Source organism: Cyprinodon tularosa, unplaced genomic scaffold (genome assembly GCF_016077235.1).
Source record: "Cyprinodon tularosa strain WSP-4 unplaced genomic scaffold, ASM1607723v1 ctg194, whole genome shotgun sequence".
In the NCBI taxonomy this organism is placed as follows: Eukaryota; Metazoa; Chordata; class Actinopteri; order Cyprinodontiformes; family Cyprinodontidae; genus Cyprinodon; species Cyprinodon tularosa.
Window position 1 is genome coordinate 796,077 of NW_024038699.1, and position 21,023 is coordinate 817,099.

A 21,023-nucleotide genomic window follows, 5' to 3' on the forward strand; every position below is an offset into this window, starting at 1 on the left:
TTTTCAAAGTTAGTCTCTATCTATTCATCTGTTAAAGATAGACTCTGTTTTTGCACCTTGAAGCTCTATCTCTCCGCTTCTTTTCCCTGAAAAGAAATCACTTGGGACAAACTCTTTAAATAAAAATTCATAACTTATATGTATTAAATAAGCAGGAGACATGACAACAGATTCTGATATAAATTGTAATCTTACTCAAATCAGAGAAATTGCTTAGAATGTACAGAATGTCCGCTGCTCACCTCCAGGCTCACCTCCCAGGAAGTGGCCCCCTATTAATAGTTAAAAAGTGATTTTTATACATCTCCAGTCTGCCACATCATCTTATTTTACATCATACACATTAGTAGATGATTAGTCATCCTTGGCTCCAGCCTTATCAAAATATTACACATCGTTCCTAGCTAAAGGACAGCGCTCTCATTCAATTTCCAAATCTTTGCCACGTACAAAATTAAGATTATAACTGTATATCCAGACAGATGAACTGTTCTTATCAGATTAAAAGTCAGTTCTTACATGCAACAGGCAGTCAATACCAAGGTGTAATAAACTCACACATTTTCAATGATAATTATCCTGACACATCCCTTGTCAAAGATTATCAGGCCACGGATGGTATACACTTTAAAGAGGTCACTAGTCTATAACAGTGGGTATGCCTATTTAAAACAAAAGAAAACAAAACATTATATATATATATATATATATATATATATATATATATATATATATATATATATATATATATATATATATATATATATATATATATATGTGTTATAATCTGATTTTCGTTTGTTTGTAGAATTTGAGAAGACAAGGAAAGGAAGCGCAATGGTGTAATTCGTCTGTTTAGCCTCTAGAGGTCAGTGTTGATTTTCTGCCGCTACTGTTTTCAAACGAAGGAGAATTTGAGTGGTGGTGGGCGCGTTTGGTAGCTCTGCTGTTAAAATCCTATTATTTAATTCCACCAACAGGTGCCATACTGATTAAAGTATTTTGTTTTTAGATTTGCTGGTTTAGAAAAAGTAAGGAATGCTTTTTGTGTCTATCTATACATTGTTTTATGGACTATATGGATGAGCTACCAACACTTTAGCATCCTCAACTGACATGCTAGTTAGCTTTTTAGCATCAGAAAACGTAAATTGTAGCAGTGCATCATTAATAATGTGAAGTAACAGCGTTTATAATGGCTTGTATTTCAGATATATATTAGAATAAGGTTGTCGTGCTGTTGTGTTGCAGCTGCATGGTTGTTTATCTGAAGCTTAGCTATCCCATTCCATCCTTTCTCTTTGAAAGTAATAAAAGCCCCTTCTGTCAACAGCTACAGCAATCATGAGTGAGTTTAGGATCCACCACGACGTGAACGAGCTGCTCAGTCTGCTGCAGATCAGAGGAGGCGACGGGGCGGAGGGATACATTGACCTGCTGCAGAAGCACAGGACTCCCTATGTCACCACCACAGTCTCTGCTCACAGTGCAAAGGTAGGTTAAACCCAGAGGAGAAACAAACACCTTTATAGTTTTCTTCTATCTAATTATATATAGCTGTGTATATCAGTTAATTGAGGATATTTTAAAATAAAATAAAAGAGCATTGTATAAACATAAAAATAACACAGAAGCCACAGTACCGAAACTACTCTACTAAAAATCACAAACAACCTTCTGATGGCAACCGACACAGATCTCATTTCTATTCTTATCCTTCTGGACCTGAGCATGACGCAGTTCCGCACTCCATCTTTCTCAATAGACTACCTTCAGTCATGCACCCCTCCACTGGTTCCATTCCTTCCTCTCTGACCGTTATCGTTTCATCCAAATTAAGTCCATCTACTCAGATCCATCCCCTTTCAGCCTCAGGGTTCTGTCCTGGGGCCCCTACTTTTTATCATCTACCTTCTGCTATTTGGTAACATCTTTCGGAAATTCAGTATCAATTTCATTGTTATGTGCATGACACCCAGCTCTATTTATCTGGTAATACTAACTCCAAACTCCGTCCAACATCCCTCACCTCCTGCCTTGCTGAAATAAAGTCCTGGTTCCCCCTTTAACATCCTGAAGCTTAATCGCAACAAAACACAAAGCTGTAAAAACTAAAAAAAAAAAACAGATCCTCCTGGTAGGAACCAATTTTTCTTTCTTTCCAAGATTAACTGTTTCTCTTTTAAATTGAGAGTGTATATTTAATATACACAGTCAATTATACATAATATATTTAATATTATTATATGTAATTTCATTGTCCTTGGGTGTCCTGAAAGGTGCCTTAAATTAAATGTGTTATTATGGTGATATATTTAAGATCTGTTTTCTATTGTCCTGTAGTTTATCATGTTTTGCTAATGTCTATGGAAATGCTAGCGTTAGCGACTAACGCTTCTCAAACTATTTAAGCTCATTTCATCCCCTTTGCTGTTTGAAATGCTGCCCATTGTCCTCAATAGAGTTGTCAGAATGTTTTTTTTACCTATATGGCTGTGGAGTATGTGGTTTCACTAATGTTTAAATGTTTTTCCTTTCTTATTTCTAAAGATTTTTTTTTGTATCATTTCCAGGTGAAGTTAGCAGAGTTCTCAAAAACACCTGAAGATTTCTTAAGGAAATACGAGGAGATAAAATCCAAAAATGTTCGTCATCTTGACCCTCTGTTGTATCTGCTCTCTAAACTCAGCGAGGATAAAGAGGTAACGCATGAAAACACAAAACATTTTTATTCATTTATTTATTTTAAATAAAGCATTTGTTTTGTGTTTCATTTTCAGTTTTGCCATTTCTGTTCTTTAACGTCTCCATCTGATTTGCCTGATTTCTAATTTTCTCTTCGCTTGCTGTGATATACGTTTGTCTAGATGCTTCAATTTCTGCAACAGAACGCCAAAGAAAGGTCAGAGTCTTTAAACTCGACCACTGCTACCACTTACTCTCTGCCTCAAACCAGCACAAAGATGTCCATGCAGGAGCTGGATGAACTGAGGAAGAAGCTAGGCAACGTGACGGCCAGCTCCAACGCCCCTTTGGTGAGTTTGAAAAAAAGAATCTATTTCACATCTACGTTAGTTGGTTGGAAGTTAAAAAAAATAATCCTTTTCTTTGTCAAAGCTAGTTTATTTTTTACTGCCAGGTGTTTAAAACACAAGTTGAAGGAAACAGAGAGATGTGTGAAGTCAGGAAAAGAAAGCTTTATTTCCTATGAGGTGTGAAGAAATGTCTGATTACTAATCCATGTGTGAATAATCAGCAGCTGCTCATTTATTCAGTGCTGTTCCTTTATCATCTGATGTTTTAGGTCCTAAAAATAAAATTATAATGGAGGCACAAAACTCCTGAGATTAGAAATCAGCTCTGACTATTTCTCTTTCATATTAACCTTTCATTGGGAGTAACAACACAATTCAAAATGTAAAGGCAGCAAAGGAAAAAATATTCTTACTGTCAAAGACTTTCTAGCAGCTACTGACTTTTCTAACTTTAGCATTTATGTCCAGCTCTCCTGATGCCTGTAGTCCATCTCTCTCCCTCTCTCTTTCAGCCTAAATAAAAGGCAAACATGTCAGAAAATAGTTTGATTTTAAAAGGCTTCATAGATCTCTGTGCTTTATCTGACTTTAGTTCTAAACACCTCATTGGCCTTGAAAATGGGCCTGAGTCTTAGTTCTGTAGTTTTAACTTCCTGACGTTAGACAAATAACTTTTGATTATATTTGATCAAGCCCAAAATCCTGTAGATCAGGGGTCTTCAAAGTTTTCCAGGCCAAGGACCCCCAAACTGATAGCGAGATGGAGCAGGAACCCCATAATTATATATATATATATATCCCTGGGATTGTTTAAGTATTTCTGATTCCTGGTTGATGGGACAGGTGTTGTGAATGAAACGGTTCCCAGCTTGAAAGAGCTCCTGTGTGTCTCTGAATGTTTGCATTGATGATTTTATCTGTTTACTACAATGTGTTGAATTCATGATGATTAGTATTTAAAGAAATTTCATGTAGTGGAAATATTTGCAGGCGGTGGTATAAAAAAATCTACCAAAAATGTTGTGACCCCCATGCAGTACCCCTGTGGACCCCCTAGGCCGGCAGACCCCCTGTTGAAGACCTACACTCTACATTATTATAAATATTTAATTGCAGATTTTAGCATCCATAATAAAATACAGATAATTAGATACATAAAACATTTGATAAAACGTCCTATATAGATCAATGCATACACAGACTCGCTCACCCCGTGCCTCATCAGACTTGATGAATAACGAGAGCTTCTCATTAAAATTATACTGTTACTACCATACTGCAAAAATCATCCAGTAATTTGCTAAAAGTAAACATTAACAGTCTTAAAAGTACCTTAAAATACTCACAGCAGCAAAGTGTGACACCCCCCACCCTCTCACTGGGCATCCCACAGAAGATTCTCATTACATCACTGAGTGCAACATGCAGTGTTTGAATGCTATGTTGTTTGTAAAATAACCACAAGGGGGCAGAATATATTGTCTTGCAATAGACTTTAAACAAATCAACTTTTACCTGAACTCAGAACTCAGCTATATCTTCCTGCAGTGATGTTAGCCCGCTTATACATCTAACACCTTTGCCTGTACATATCATCATCATCACTCATTTGATCGGTAATAAAATGACCAAGGTTTTAACCTTATTGGAAACCTCAAGGAGATTGTTGAACAATTTAAACACAGAAAAATTATGTTTATCCTGCTTGTTCTAGAAATCAAAACAGCACCTTTTTACTAATTTACATAATTCATATCTTGCTGCACACTGTAAACCAGCACCACTTGGACTGAAGCCCACCAGGTCATCAACATCCATAAGTTGGTTTATTAATGTTCACCTATCATACATGGAGCATTGCAGGCTCTCAGTTGAGCAGACAATCAGCACATATATTAAATAAAACTAGAGATAAAATCCCATATTCCCTTATACAGTTTCTGACACTAAAGGGGGTAGATACTGTTTCCCTATTGAACCTTCCTGATCAGATGTGATCAGATGTGATGTGATCAGACTGAAATTAGGGCATTTAGAGCATTTGCAGCCAGTTGTTGTAGTCCTTAGTGGTATTTATGCAGGATGAAAATGCAATGATATATTTTCATGTGTTTTTACAGCTCTGCTTTTATGTTAAAGGAATAGTACACCCAAAACATGATTAGCCTTCATTTTCTACTCACCCCCATGCTGAACAACACTCTGGAGTACTTTTTTGATATCTCAAATGCATCTGGAGATCTGGGAGGCTTCTTGCTGTCTGCTGACATTCAAATAATGGAGGTCTATGGCGCCCGAGGCAGAAAGGTCCATAAAAGTCCACAAAAAACGTGTCAATATTCCTCCATACTGCTCGTCCAATGTATTCCAAGTGTCCTGAGTGGGTAGCGTCCATAATTTACTCGAAACTAAGTAATTTAGAATGTTTTTAGAGCATAAACAGTAGTGTATAGGATTTCCTAAAAGCGCGTTCACGACGCTACGGAAACCGCGGCAGACCAAACCAGATGAAAGTGCGCATTCAGCTCGGCAAAGAACTCATGCTCTTCCTCAACACTGAAGTCCTCAGACATTTTTCTTTCGTTGTTTCTTTCTTTGCACAGGTAAACAGCACATTTCTTCTTCTACGCATTCAGCGTCTGCTCTGCCGATAATGCAAGCGTTTCCGTAGACTCGTGAACGTGCTTTTAGGAAATCCTATAAACTACTGTTTATGCTCTAAAAACATTCTAAATGACTTTGTTTCGAGTAAATTCTGGATGCTACCCACTCAGGACACTTGGAATACATTGGACGAGCAGTATGGAGGAATATTGACACGTTTTTGTGGACTTTTATGGACCTTTCTGCCTCGGGCGCCATAGACCTCCATTATTTGAATGTCAGCAGACAGCAAGAATCCTCCCAGATCTCCAGATGCATTTGAGATATCAAAAAAGTACTCCAGAGTGTTGTTCAGCATGGGGGTGAGTAGAAAATGAAGGCTAATCATATTTTGGGTATACTATTCCTTTAAGTCCATTTTACATGAAGCTGTAGCCATTCACCCATGATTGCTGTAATATTTATTACCTTAAAGTTCATATTAGTCATTTTTTTATGAGCATAGCCTGCTGAGGTCACCCGGAAAATGCTGAGAGACAAACAAAACAAGAAGAACCCCACCCAGCCCAACCCTGTTTTTCCTAACTGGGTCTACGACCGTCCAGCACTCATCGGAGACTTCATCCCCGGTCCTGCTCCTACAGGAGATCCAGCCGTCCCCATTGGTATGCACCGAGTGGACCGCCACACTTCTGTCTGCTGCTTTTTGCGTTACTGGGCTAATCTGTGCGTGTGTGTTGTCAGGAACGATGCCGCTCCCCTCTCAGGAACAGTTTGCGGTTGAGGACCTGCTGTTTGTCCTGGGTGGAATAGACGGACGAGACATCACCGCTCAGCCAGTCCTGGGGAGACAGAACCGCTCTTTTATAGTGGATGCAACTCTGGACATGTCCATCAAAGAGCTGGTTAACCGAATATTACCAGTCGCATCATATTACTCCACTGTAACACGGTAAAGAGAAGAAACAGAACTTCTGGCTTTCATTACAAACATTATTATCAAAGTGAACGGAAATGGAAGCTTGAAATCTACGGCTTTGTGATGAAGAATAAAAAAACAGATATAGGTCATTTTGAACAGGCAAAATCACAGTTATCCTCTCCTCCAAATATTCCTTTTTAAGATCGTTTTATACGGCTTTTTGTTCCTTCTTCATTCATAAAAACCCATGCATAGTGTTTAAAATCTTAAATATCATGAGTTAACTTTAGTATTTGTTATATCACATTTCAAGCAGAAATCAGCAAGTTTAGAAAAATATTACCAGATATAATTGATAAAATCCTCACTCTGGTGTAACTTTGACAATAATATATCAGTATAATATATACTTTTTCTGTCTGAAGAAGTTTTTTTCTGGGAATGATGGTGATCTTTTAAACCGATTTTTTTCCCAGTTTCATTGAGGAGAAGTCTTCCTTTGAGTACGGCCAGGTGAACCACGCTCTGACGGCAGCGATGAGGACACTCATGAAGGAGTATCTCATCCTCATCACTCAGCTGGAGCACCTCCAGCGGCAGGGCCTTCTGTCGCTGCAGAAACTTTGGTTCTACATCCAGCCCACCATGAGGACCATGGAGATACTAGCATCTATCGGTAGGAGGCTGCATGGTACCTCTGAGAGATTTTCTAAAAACAAGCTACACCTTAGCTTTGACATACCTGACTTTTAATAAAAGGCAGGAATGTTAATAAAGCGATCGACAGCTACTGGGTGGATCTTTAATGTCAGATATGGTCCCATCATGGTTGCAGCTTCCTCATTGGACAAAGGAGAGTGTATGGGAGGAGCAACACTGAGTCTTCTTCATGACCGGACCTTTAACTACACAGGTGACAGCCAGGCCCAGGAGCTGTGTCTTTACCTCACCAAAGCAGCCAGCGTTCCATACTTTGAAGTACTGGAGAAGTGGATCTACAGAGGAATCATCAATGATCCGTACAGGTTCGCACAGATGGATCCAGAAATGTTTTTCTTTTTTCTTTTAACTTAAGTTTCAGTATAAAATGTTAATTAATCAGCTACTCCTACAGTGCTTAAAAAAACAGAGTTAATTTAATGAGTCTTATCTTATTACAATGACCAACCTCCATTAAATTAATCGGAAATTTGATGGGATTTACCAATATTAATTACTGCATAAAATTTGAGTGGTTTAATTTTCCTCCAAATTAAGAAAAATTTTAACAAAAATAAATAAAATCCAATCAACCAGAAGCCTTGTGTACTGGAAGTAATTTTTTTTGTTTTTAATGGCTTCACATTTTTGTTTGGCTTCCCTTGTGTCTGCAATTAAAGAGGTAAAAGTGTATAAAAACACAGTTTCAGGAGGGCTGCGCTCATTAAAACTCACGGTATCTGCATAATTCCTTTGCAATTCTAAAATATTCCACATAACCAACATCTTTTCTGAAAGAAGGAGGAAGAAGCTCAGATATGAATCAAAAATTCCTTTAAGTTTATAAAAATTATGATGTATCGTCCTGAATTTCATCGTTACTGGGACTTTTTTTTTTTTTTTTTTTTCTTAGCGTAACAACCTGTTACAATGACATACAGTGGTGAGAACCCTGAGTTCAGATGGGAGAATCCTTCACGAATCAACTGATTGTTGAAAGTTAGATTTTTGATTAGATTCTTATGATAGAATGATTCACATGTTAGAATGTCCTAGTCAAAGTCCCGACTGAACTTCACAAAAAAATCTATGGTTGGATCTAAAATAAGTAGGGCTGGTCAACGATTAAAAGTTTTAATCGCGATTAATCTCATGATTTTCCCCTTAATTGTGATTAATCACATTTTTATATGCAAAAAAAATAATAATAATAATAATGAATAAAAAAAAAACTGCCCACAAAATCCTGAGTCACAATCATAACATTAAAACAGGCAATTTCTGAGGTAACAGCGGACATTTTTTTTTTTTATCAGGGAGCAGCATAACCAGTCTAGTACCAAATTTTTATTTATTTATTTTATTTATTTGAATTAGGACGATGCACATTCATCAACATGTCAGCATAAAGCATCAATGTAAATATGCCAGAATTAGCACAACAGCTAATTTGCATCCGCTGTCCTAAGGTAGGTAAAAACAGTGAACATTAAACAAGACGCTACAGGAGAGAACAGAGTGGACACAAACAGATAAGATGCCAATAACATAAAATCACAATAAAATTAGGTTAACAATAAAATGAGGTTAACAGGCCCATGGAAACAGATCAGTTTACCTGTGAACACATGTACGGTTAGATTTCAACCAATGTTTCAAGGAGAATTTAAAACATATGTAGGTTACACATCCCCTAACATGAGCTGGCAGTGTGTTCCATAACTGTGCTCCTCTGATGGATGCAACCATTTGGCCAAATTTGGTCTTACGCCACTGAACATTACAGTCTCCTCTGGTTAAAGCTCTAGTGTTTATTCTAGTAATGTTTTTTTTTTGCTTATAAAATCTGTTAGAGGAGGAGGAGCAAGTCCATTTAAAACTTTAAAAACAAGGCATGCATCCAGAAACATGTGTCAACAAATGTCCCTGTTAAAGTGAGGTGAAGCACAAAAAAAAGTTTACTGCTGGGATTTACTGTGCAGGGAAATAGTCTGTAAATATACTAATCGTCCTGCAGGCTGTAGCGATCCACTTTGCTATGGCATTTGTTAGCTTCTCTTGCCTTTGTTTATCTATACTTCTCCCACACGCTGCATCTGCTGAAGCCTCGCGCCACTGTCTGTTTCGTTAAAGGATTTGCTGGTATCAACTGTGTGTTTTGCATTTAGGTGATATTTTAGACTCGAAATACTCCGGTGATAAGACAATTCAACTTTGCAGTGATTACAAATAACTTTGCTTCTGTCGACTGCGCCGTCTGAAAGAACTTTAAAATGAAAATGGCCGTGTAAAAGTGCCGTGCCCTTCTCCATGTTTGTTGGTTTGTTTATCCGCCAATTTCTTTTCTTTTTCAGTTCCTGCACTTCCGGTTCCGGTACTTTTAGTTTTACCAAATAAAAGCCTGGGAGCAACAGACTTTTACAGTAATAAAAGAAATAATAAAAACTGCGTTAATACGAGATAAAATAATTGTCGGTGTTAATTGATTGATGAGTTAACGTGATTATAACGAGTGAACTTGCCCAGCATTAAAAGTAAGACAACCTGATGGTTTTATTTATTTTTTATTTTATTTTATTTTTTTATACAAAGAATCCAGAATTTTAGTGTATAAATAGGAAAACCTCTTGGAAACACAACCTTTAACTTTTGCAGCTGTAACTGCAGCTATAAGCAAAACCACTTTTTCGACTGTCTCCTAAAATTCCTGTGAAATGCATTGTTTGTTTAATATGAGCAAAAGCGAAATGAATGTGTTTTCTTTCTTCTGCACAGTGAGTTCATGGTGGAGGAGCATGAACTGCAGAAGGAGAAGATCCAGGAAGATTACAACGACAAATACTGGGATCAGAGATACACCATCGTGCAGCACCGGATCCCCTCTTTCCTGCAGAAAATGGCTGACAAAATACTGAGCACAGGTAACTAACGAGGCAAAAAAGAAACAGCTCCACCCACCATCGCTTTTTGTTCGACTGTTAATTTTCTAGGGAAGTACCTGAACGTGGTGCGGGAGTGCGGCCGAGACGTGACGTGTCCGGACGCGAAGGAGGTGCTGTACACGCTGAAGGAGCGGGCCTACGTGGAGCAGATAGAGAAAGCTTACAACTACGCCAGCAAAGTCCTGCTGGACTTCCTTATGGACGAGAAGGAGCTCGTCTTACGTCTTAGGTGACAAAAAAAAAAAAAAGAAGGCTTCAGTCATTAGAAACAAATGGAGAAAATGTTTGCCTTGGAATAAAACCAATCTGGCTTCTGGACCTATTTTAATGCTAAAGTATCTATTCCATTCCCACTAGGTCAATCAAGCACTACTTTTTAATGGACAAAGGAGACTTCTTCGTCCACTTTATGGACCTAACAGAGGAGGAGCTAAAGAAGCCGGTGGATGACATTGTTCCTCCCAGACTTGAAGCTCTCTTGGAGTTGGCTCTGAGAATGAGCACGGCCAACACAGACCCCTTCAAAGACGACCTGAAGGTGGGAGAAATCTTTGCTTCTCCTTCAGTCCAACTGTACCATCAGGTTTAGGTCTTCATAGGAGTGAAAACATCGATTGGTTTAAATGAAATATGTCGGGTAGAAAAGTGGGGGGAGAACATTCATAAAAACAAAAAATCCAGAAAGAAAACGTTCTGTTAAATTGGGAAAACCTCAACAACTTTGTTTCTTCCCAGCTTGGAAAACTCTGGAATTTCATTTTTGATTTTTTTAATTTCTGTATAGGTGTAAGAAATAGGCAGCTGGCAGTTGTTGTTTTTTTTGTTTTTTTTTTTAAGTGCTGTTGTAGATTCTTTGAAGCAATGTCTTAAGAAAAAAAAAAATCAGATTAAAATTTTTAAAACTGGTGGAAATGTGGAAAAGTATGGCTCTTTGAAATTTATTTGATGTTGCTTTTATTACCTTACTGGTAGTGGTAATTGAACAAGTTGCTTGGACAGTTTTTTTTATCAAGTTTTTTTCTTGAGTAATTTTCTAAAGGCTTTGTTAGTTTTTATTGAAAATAGAATGAAAGTGTATTTGGAACCTGACAGAAAACAGGACAAAAAGGAAAAAAAAAAAATCCCCTGAAAATGATAAAAAAGCACCAAACCCCCCAAAGTGTTTCCAAGCTTAACAGATTGCCCTCCCTTTTTTTCATTTTTTATTTCCACCTCCTTTGTCTTCAGATCGACTTGATGCCTCATGATGTGATCACTCAGCTGCTGCGTGTGCTCGCCATCGAGACCAAACAGGAGAAGGCCATCATTAACGCGGAGCCCACAGACGCAGCCCTCAACGGACTGGAGGCCTTCTCCTTTGATTACATCGTCAAGTGGCCGCTCTCTCTCATCATCAACAGGTACCATTAAATCAACATCTGTTTTTTTGTTTTTTTTATTTCAGTCTGGTTCACATATATTGATGAAAGGCTTAATAAACTGCAGATTCTACCTCCAGCTCCATGACTTCTGGAAATGTTCACAATTTACATGGTTGAAAAACTTGAAAGAAACAAGATTATTGTTGGTTGATGTGTTACTAGATCAATATTTTACTATTTTGCTTGTTGCATTAAACGAAAAGAGAATATCCGATTTTCAGAACTGGGGGGCAAAGCAGTAATATTTTCCTTCTGCGTTCTCTAGGAAAGCTCTGACCAGGTACCAGATGCTTTTCAGGCACATGTTTTTCTGCAAACACGTGGAGCGGCTGTTGTGCAACGTCTGGATCAGCAACAAAGACTTCAAGCTGTACGCTTTGCCCTCTGCTAAGTGGTGAGTCTATGACCCCTTTTCTAAAGTTTAAGCTGAGGTACAAGGCAGGTTTATTTATGAAGAACATTTTAAAGACGGTTCAAAATGCTCTGCATGAAAAACATGATAGCAAAACAGACACAGAAGTACATTGGAGCAGCATAAAGGTGATAAAATAATAGAATAGAATAATTAAAGAGGATAAAAGTTCATTAAAATGGTAAGATGATTTAAAAATGAATAAATTATTTAAAGATTTAATTAAATTTTGAATGAAAACTGACTCTTAGTTGTTTTAAAGAGGAATTTAAGAGTGACATTTGTCGGTGCAATCTAAGAGTTTTCTGGGAGTTTTAATTCAGAACTAAACACTGCTTCTCCATTTTTGGTTCTGAGTATTTATAGTAGACTAGAGCCATCGTGAGGTCTGGGTGGTTGATCGACTGTGACAGCAAGTCTGTAATGTGTTTCGGTATTAAGCCCTTCAGTGATTCATAGTCTAATAAAGCTATTTTAAAGTATATTCTTTGAGATACAGGGAGTCAGTCAAAGGACTTTAGAATTGGGGTGATGTGCTTTACTCTCTTTTTAGTGAGGATGCTGGTAGCAGCATTCTGGATCAGCTGCAGCTGTCTGAGCCACTTTTTACGCAGACCTGTGAAGACACTGTCGTAGGGATCGACTCTGCTGAATATTAGAGCATGAATTCGTTTTTGGAGGTCGTGATGAGACATTGGTCTTTTAATCCTGGTGACGTTTAGGGTTCTTTCCAGTGAAATTTTGTGTATCATGGTACTTTGCTGAAATTTGGGCATCTACGCTCATTTTTTATCAACTTGACTCTGCTTTTAGAAGACCTGCTGAATTTTAACAGGGCTCGATGTCAACCATCGCCCGATTGCCCGAGGCAAGTAGTTTTTATAGTCGGGAGAGTACAAATTTCATTGCATTTGCCCGCTGTGCAATGATTGCAAAAAAAAATTATTTATCACTCAAAATTACTTTAAAATCACCAACATTCGCTGAAAATGACCCACAAGCTTTGCCAACGCCATTTTTGTTGTTTTGTACACATTCTCGCGTGATTTTTCTCTCCTTGGGGAGAGAATTCTGCAGAGCAGCAGCTGGATGATGAATTTAATCAACGCCATAATACACGCTAGATTAAAAATGATCAGTCAGGGATTAGGAAAATAATAATAATAATTGTATGCGCACAGTGTAAATATTTCTATCATATGGCAGTCTTCTGTACAGCGGTCATACATAAAAATGTTTTCATTACATTAGACATTGGAGTGGTGCATTTAAATGATATAGAGCTAAACATGTTACATTGGTGAGTAGTAGTAGTGTAAGTTTTAACCTCTCAAGTTTTTTTTTTGATTTTTAACCTTACAATTTATATTTTTCCAAGCACACAACAGTTTAAGGCAACGTTTAGTTTGAAAAGAATTTGCAGGAAGGATTGAAAAGCATGTTAACACGGTAATGTAGGCTTGAGTTCATTATCTGACGCATGCATATACACACCAGGAACCTGGAAACTTACTGAATTACAAAAAAACATTTAAAAAACAAACATGTTTCATTGATATATATATATATATATATATATATATATATATATATATATATATATATATATATATATATATATATATATATATATATATATATATATACACTCACCGGCCACTTTATTAGGTACCCCATGCTAGTAAAGGGTTTGACCCCCTTTTGCCTTCAGAACTGCCTCAATTCTTCGTGGCATAGATTCAACAAGGTGCTGGAAGCATTCCTCAGGGAGTTTGGTCCATATTGACATGATGGCATCACACAGTTCCCGCAGATTTGTCGGCTGCACAACCATGATGCGAATCTCCCGTTCCACCACATCCCAAAGATGCTCTATTGGATTGAGATCTGGTGACTGTGGAGGCCATTTGAGTACAGTGAACTCATTGACATGTTCAAGAAACCAGTCTGAGATGATTCCAGCTTTATGACATGGCACATTATCCTGCTGAAAGTAGCCATCAGAAGTTGGGTACATTGTGGTCATAAGGGGATGGACATGGTCAGCAAGGTAGGCTCAGGTAGGCTGTGGCATTGCAACGATGCTCAATTGGTACCAAGGGGCCCAAAGAGTGCCAAGAAAATATTCCCCACACCATGACACCACCACCACCAGCCTGAACCGTTGATACAAGGCAGGATGGATCCATGCTTTCATGTTGTAGACGCCAAATTCTGACCCTACCATCCGAATGTCGCAGCAGAAATCGAGACTCATCAGACCAGGCAACGTTTTTCCAATCTTCTATTGTCCAATTTCGATGAGCTTGTGCAAATTGTAGCCTCAGTTTCCTGTTCTTAGCTGAAAGGAGTGGCACCCGGTGTGGTCTTCTGCTGCTGTAGCCCATCTGCCTCAAAGTTCGACGTACTGTGCGTTCAGAGATGCTCTTCTGCCCACCTTGGTTGTAACGGGTGGATATTTGAGTCACTGTTGCCCTTCTATCAGCTCGAACCAGTCTGGCCATTCTCCTCTGACCTCTGGCATCAACAAGGCATTTCCGCCCACAGAACTGCCGCTCACTGGATGTTTTTTCTTTTTCGGACCATTCTCAGTAAACCCTAGAGATGGTTGTGCGTGAAAATCCCAGTAGATCAGAAGTTTATGAAATACTCAGACCAGCCCTTCTGGCACCAACAATCATGCCACGTTCAAAGTCACTCAAATCACCTTTCTTCCCCATACTGATGCTCGGTTTGAACTGCAGGAGATTGTCTTGACCATGTCTACATGCCTAAATGCACTGAGTTGCCGCCATGTGATTGGCTGCTTAGAAATTAAGTGTTAACGAGCAGTTGGACAGGTGTACCTAATAAAATGGCCGGTGAGTGTATATATATATATAAAAATGAATATTAGGAACTATATTTATCAAACATTATACTGGTCAAGTAAAAATTGTTTCTGGGCAAATGAAATGTGAAAGTCACTTGCCTTAACGTCAACCCCTGTTTAATGTGTCTACCGTGAAATCTGCTGTTGGTGTTTGATTTAATCCTGATCTTTGTGCAGGTTTGCAGCTGCCTTCGCCCTTCGCCAGCGGATGCTCAACTTTGTGCAGAACATCCAGTACTACATGATGTTCGAAGTGATGGAGCCGACCTGGCATATCATGGAGAACAACCTGAAAACGGTGAGTGAAAAAAGCAAAACGATTCAGATAAACAATGTGTGTTAAATGTGTTTTTGTTCACTGGATGTATGCTCTCATTCATCAGGCTTCAAACATAGACGACGTCCTCCACCATCACACCAGCTTCCTGGATAACTGTCTGAAGGACTGCATGCTGACTAACCCCGAGCTGCTCAGGATCTTCTCTAAGCTCATGTCCGTCTGCGTCATGTTTACAAACTGCATGCAGGTTTGTTAAAAAAACAAGCAAAAAAACAAAAAATATACATATAACTTGGTTTTGATCAGCTGACGTCAGTATATAAAGAAAGCAGAAAGCAAAAATTGAGTAAATTAAAAGGAAAACTGGGTCTTTATCCACAGGATGTGACTGTTTCCTGCTCTGACAGGAGCTATACACATGATGGCGTATTTATAGTCGCCATATGATCCTTTTTCTCTGAACGTTTTCTGTTATAGGTCAATAAGAATAAGGACATTTATTTCACTCATAAGGAAATTTGTTTGGAGGTGTTTTTACTTTTTCCAAATTAAAAAGTTTGCATATGTGCCATAGATTTGGTCATATTATCTTTTAAACCGTATGACTTAAATTAAATATTTTTGATTCCTTGAGGTTTTGGCCATTCCCCCTCCTACAGAACTAGTGTAATGAAGTTTTTGTATAGGCTACCTTGCCAACAAACGTACCTTTGAAACTGTTTTTCAATGGGACTGAGACTCCTGATCCCTGTCTCTGTATTTTCCTTAAACCACTTGGCTCCTAATCTGCAGTATTATTATTAGGGGTGAGTATTGGCATGGGTGTTGCGATACGATGCTTGTCACGATACTCGGGTCACGATACGATAGTATCACTTTATTGCATTATAACCATATATTGCGATTTTTTTCCTGCTATCAAAATTAAATGCATAGATAAAAAGGCAACCTTTGTATATGTTCATCAGATGATATTGATGGTTGAGTTATTTTGGTATCCATGTTGTTTGGGGTTTAAGTGAGTCCATGTCTTCCACTGTGAACGCCTGAACTATAAATAATATGCTGTGGCGGAACAAAGGTAGCCCATTTTCCCTCACTTTTAGGTAAAAAATGTTTCCTTTAAAAAAAATCGATACTAGGAACTAAAAGATCGATATCATATCAGGCAGCCAAAAATCGCGATATATTGCCAAAATGATTTTTTTCCACACCCCTAATTATTATAATATATTTTTTTCCATTTAAAAGACTAATTTCTTCTCTGTTTTTAATATCATGGCAAATGTCTTTAGATATTGCCTTAGTGTTTTTACATAAAGGCCACACATGATGATGCTGCCACCTCCGTACTCCCAGCTTGAATATTAGTTTGTAAACTTCGTTCTTTTAAGGCTGTATTCCTAGTTTAACCAGCACCTTCCATGCACGTTTCGGCCACATAATGAAATCTCTATTCTGAAACCTACAGGGCCAATCAAAGTAGAGGCAGGCGGCTTTAACAGGGTGATGTTTAAATGATGGCCTGTATTTTGTCCTGAAAAAGCTTTCAACGATTGAACGTTTTGAACGTTTGAGTGCTTTTTATTATTATTATTATATTATTTTCATCACATCCATAGTTATCTGATTGGTTCTTTCCAGACTAATATTTTGGGACCCTGGATAAAGTTCTGTTGGGCTCACGAAAGGTGAAGGGATAAGATCTAGGAGCAAGAGATAGAAGCTACAGTTTGACGTATTCTGAATCAACCAGAGTGAAGATAGTGGTCTTGTTGACAGGGTGGGGTGTCTTATGGTAGAAAGATGAGTCAGGATATGCACACCTTAACAAAAGCCTTTAACAGTCAACATGAAAAGTTTTTATAACGCTGATCTTGATAACAAAGGTTTCTCATATATGTGCAAATAAGGAGGTGTTTTTTAGGTTTGATTTTAGGGGATGATTTTAGAATGGTGTCTAAAATCATCGCTCACCATAATAGTGCTCGAGTAAAATGTTTTTTTGTTTTTTTTGGGTTGTTCTTAAAGACGTTTACACAGAGCATGCGGTTGGAGCGCCTCTCCCATGAACAGGGGAGGGTGGATGGAACTGCAGCTTCAAACGAACAGCCAGATGAGGCAGAGAAGAAGAGGGCGAACACAAAGGTATTTGAAGATTGTGTTTCTAAAACCTCTGCCCTCATCCACCTGCTAAAAATTATGGATTGAGACCTTTCAGATTTATTATGTTGTATCAAATAAAACCTATAGATTTCAGCTGTAGAAGCTATTTCAGTGGGATTTTTTTTCTCTGAATGTATAGATGTAGAAAAGTAATTTTGATGGATTTTTAACTGAAAGCTGTTTCTAAAGTAGAAGATCATAAGTAACTATCCTTCCGCTTAAATGTCACATTTATGTTTTCCTCCAGTTTTTATCCGAACACACGGACAGCCTTCAATCAGACGCCAGCTTCGAAGCCACCATCGGAAAGTTCGACAGTAATTTCAGCATGATGCTGCTTGACCTGCTGGACAAGCTGAGCATCTACAGCACCAATGACTGCGAGCACAGCATGATCAGCATCATCTACAGGTAAACCTATCGGCATCACTAAAGGTCTTCCCAGCTCCTCTCAGTATTGGAACTGTCTGTCCTGGGGTTCATTCTGTTAAATCACTGGTCAGTAGGTCTGTACTCGTTATACGACATTTAAATGATCTGTGTGAGATTCTTGCTAGGGAGTTAATTTAATAAAAAATCTTTTCATACAGTTATTCAATATACGTATTCAATATGAGAATTGAATTAGAAAAATATAGTATATCATGAATAAAACTAAATATTTAAACTCACATAGCCATGATAAATCCAAAGAAAAGGTAAGGTGATTAGATAAAGAACAGACACACCAGACAAAGTTAGTACTGGCCCAATAAAAACTCTTGTTTTTTGTTTTGTTTTTATTAAAACATCGAGTTGCTCTGCTTTTAATACCTGTGAAGCAAACCAGTGACGGATATCATTGACATTAAATTAAGTCAAACTAGGGTTGTCCAGATACAACATTTTAATTTCCGATAATATTGCAACTCTGCTAATTGACCGATGCTGGTGTTTAACCGAAAATATATCAGCAGTAACCATACATACTTTGAATGCCTCTTTTTAAATAGTGGATTAGAAAGTCTTGATCGTATGATATTTTTTCAAATAAGGAACAGTACTAAACATCGGGTATGAGAACAAAGAGTTACATAAGCCTTTAAACAAAATCAGATAGACGTAAATTTTATATAAGTTTTCTTTATTGCAGAGGATAGAGGCAAAGTGATAAATTTCGGTATACATTTTTTGCCTTATATGGGACCGATGTCTGGTATCAATATTGTTTGGGACAGCCCTAGATAAAAAAAAAAAAAAAAAACTAAACAGTGAAAATTCAAACATTAAAAGCCATATTTTGAAAATTCAAACATTAAAAAAATCTTATTGAAAATAGTAAACAATTGTGGTGATACTCAAATTTTATGTTGAAGCTGTGTTTTGATTGAGTGATTGAAAAAAACACTGTAGGGCCTGGTCTTTTAAACGCACTGTGGTGGTCCGTCCAGTAAGGCACAAGGACAAAGGCATATAAAAACGTATTTTCTATTTATTTCCCAAAAAAATTATTCCTAAAAGGACTTGCATCAAATCTCAAAAATATACCAAAATGTTCCCAAAGGAAATCAATTAAGGCATACCTAACTCAGGACAACAAACCGAAATAAAACTGACCTCACACAATGAACACACAGGGGAATTTATACACAAAGGCTAGCCTACTCAAACGAGGAGGGGTGGGAGATGAGACAGGGACAAACAATGCATAAACATAAATAACTAATTCAAACAAACACCTTTTGACTACAACACAACTATCAAAAGAAAACAACGCAACACTAAAAATGTTTTAACAGTTATGCCATTAGTGGAGAGAGAGAAGCAGACTCTTAACATCCAGTCCCCTGCTTCCAGCAGCCTGGTGGTATGTCCCACTTCCTGGTTTGCCTTTCAACCAGTCCACTCAGCCAGTCCTTTAAACTCAGCAAAGAAAAGTAGGTAATTCAAACAAACAGTGTTTACTAAATGTGTGCACCCATAATAGTAAACAACCTAATGCCAAAAAAAAACCACCACAAAAGTGAAATTATAAATGTATTGTGTGAAGAGCTTTAAATAAATAAATACTAACACTGGGGAAATATGATATATACACCAGGATTAATTTGTTTTTCTTTTTAATGGAAACTGTTCTAAAATATTAAACTTGCTTCTTTCATCTCATGAGTGCCAATAAAACACCTTGGCTCTTGCGATGGTAACATAATGCAATGATCTGAACTCACGCTTGACATAAAAAATCCTGAAATTAAGTGGTTTATTTCACTTTTTTAATTAATATTATTCTGACTTATATTTTATTCTTGCTTGTGTTAACAAAGTGATGAGTAAGTCAGTAAATTTTAGTAGATTTACGTTCACCTTGTAAAGTTGTAGTAACTGCTTTCTCATCAGTTTCTAAGTAAAAACCAAATCCTCATTTATGTGTTGGTCTTCACAGGCTGGACTTTAATGGATTCTACACAGAGCGACTGGAGAGGATGGCTGTGGAGCGCAGTCAGAAAGCGGCGGCATAGCGTGTCACTCAAAGCGCCGACATAACCCAGACAGATGCAGCTTTTAAACAACTGATATGTCTTTGTGTATATTTTTATATATATTCCTGTATGAAATGTAGTTTTAATGTTCAGAGTCCTTTAATGCTTAATCTTCGAAAACATAACTCTGTAACTTATTTTTTCTGTACAGTGGAAATGTGTATTTGCAGTGAAATAAAACAATACTTGTGATTTAAAAATGTATAATTTTTTTCCTTTAGGAGCCCCCATCCTAACTTTAACAAACATAGCATAGATAAAACATTGTAAGTATATTTCTAAGTACATATTTGCATAAAGTTCAGGTTTGTGATGGTCTGATTGTAAGCAGGGATGTTTGTATGTGATAGAATGTGTTTTGCTGCAGGTTGCATATGAATTCTGGCAGATTGGATGAGTGTTTGGTTAAAGGGTCGTCAGCTTTCACAGATTCAATTTAATTTAGTTTATATAGCGCCAATTCACAACAAGATTGGTTAAAAGTTTTCTATCTAAGGAAAACCAGTTGATTGCATTGACTCAAAGGCAATCCCTCACACTAAGCATGCTTGTAGCGACAGTGGAGAGGAAAAACTCCCTTTTAACAGGAAGAAACCTCCAGCAGAACCAGGCTCAGTGTGAGCAGCCATCCGCTGAGGCCGCCTGGGGTTAAAGAAGACAGAAGCAGAGATACAAAATCTGATCTGGGGGGAAAGCTGCTAAGTATGTCTCTTCTGGATTTAATGCTCAGGTACGACTTCCCTGATTAAAGTGCTGAAACAGTGTATAGCCTATTTGTGTAAGTCCTGTAGCTTTGTTCTATTTCTGGACTCCTGCAACATAAACAGTTCAAATCTTTTTCCATACGAAACCGTCAGTCACAGGATGCTTTTAGTCCTGGCTCTATGGAAATTTTTTTATTAGTACATTAAAGTCCAAATTTGCTAATATTTTACTGCTTTATTTGCTGAATTTTCTAACCATTAATTACCATTAAATGTTGAGAATCTAACAGATATTGCTAATGGGAATTCAGAATATAAGCCTTCACCAACCATAAAGAAAGTTGCTGTTACTGTTGAGGATTGACAAACAATGCTGAGAAGTCTACATACCATGGTGAACACATTATCTCCTACAGACTTCACACCTTGTTTTGTTAGAATTCACGT

General features: G+C 37.7%; 1 protein-coding gene across 1 annotated transcript; it reads left to right on the forward strand.

Moving 5' to 3' along the window:
- Positions 1–888: 888 nt before the first annotated feature.
- Positions 889–20,072, forward strand: tubgcp2 (tubulin, gamma complex associated protein 2). The gene is made up of 18 exons (XM_038283503.1): positions 889–980; positions 1,334–1,494; positions 2,574–2,702; positions 2,868–3,035; positions 6,145–6,304; positions 6,384–6,591; positions 7,038–7,237; positions 7,397–7,586; positions 10,036–10,181; positions 10,251–10,431; positions 10,560–10,740; positions 11,430–11,602; positions 11,889–12,017; positions 15,085–15,205; positions 15,291–15,434; positions 17,219–17,335; positions 17,601–17,764; positions 19,776–20,072. The coding sequence occupies exons 2-18, from the start codon at positions 1,345–1,347 to the stop codon at positions 19,849–19,851; spliced, it is 2,637 nt and encodes an 878-aa protein (XP_038139431.1). The 5' UTR covers positions 889–980; positions 1,334–1,344; the 3' UTR covers positions 19,852–20,072.
- The last annotated feature ends 951 nt before the right edge of the window (positions 20,073–21,023 follow it).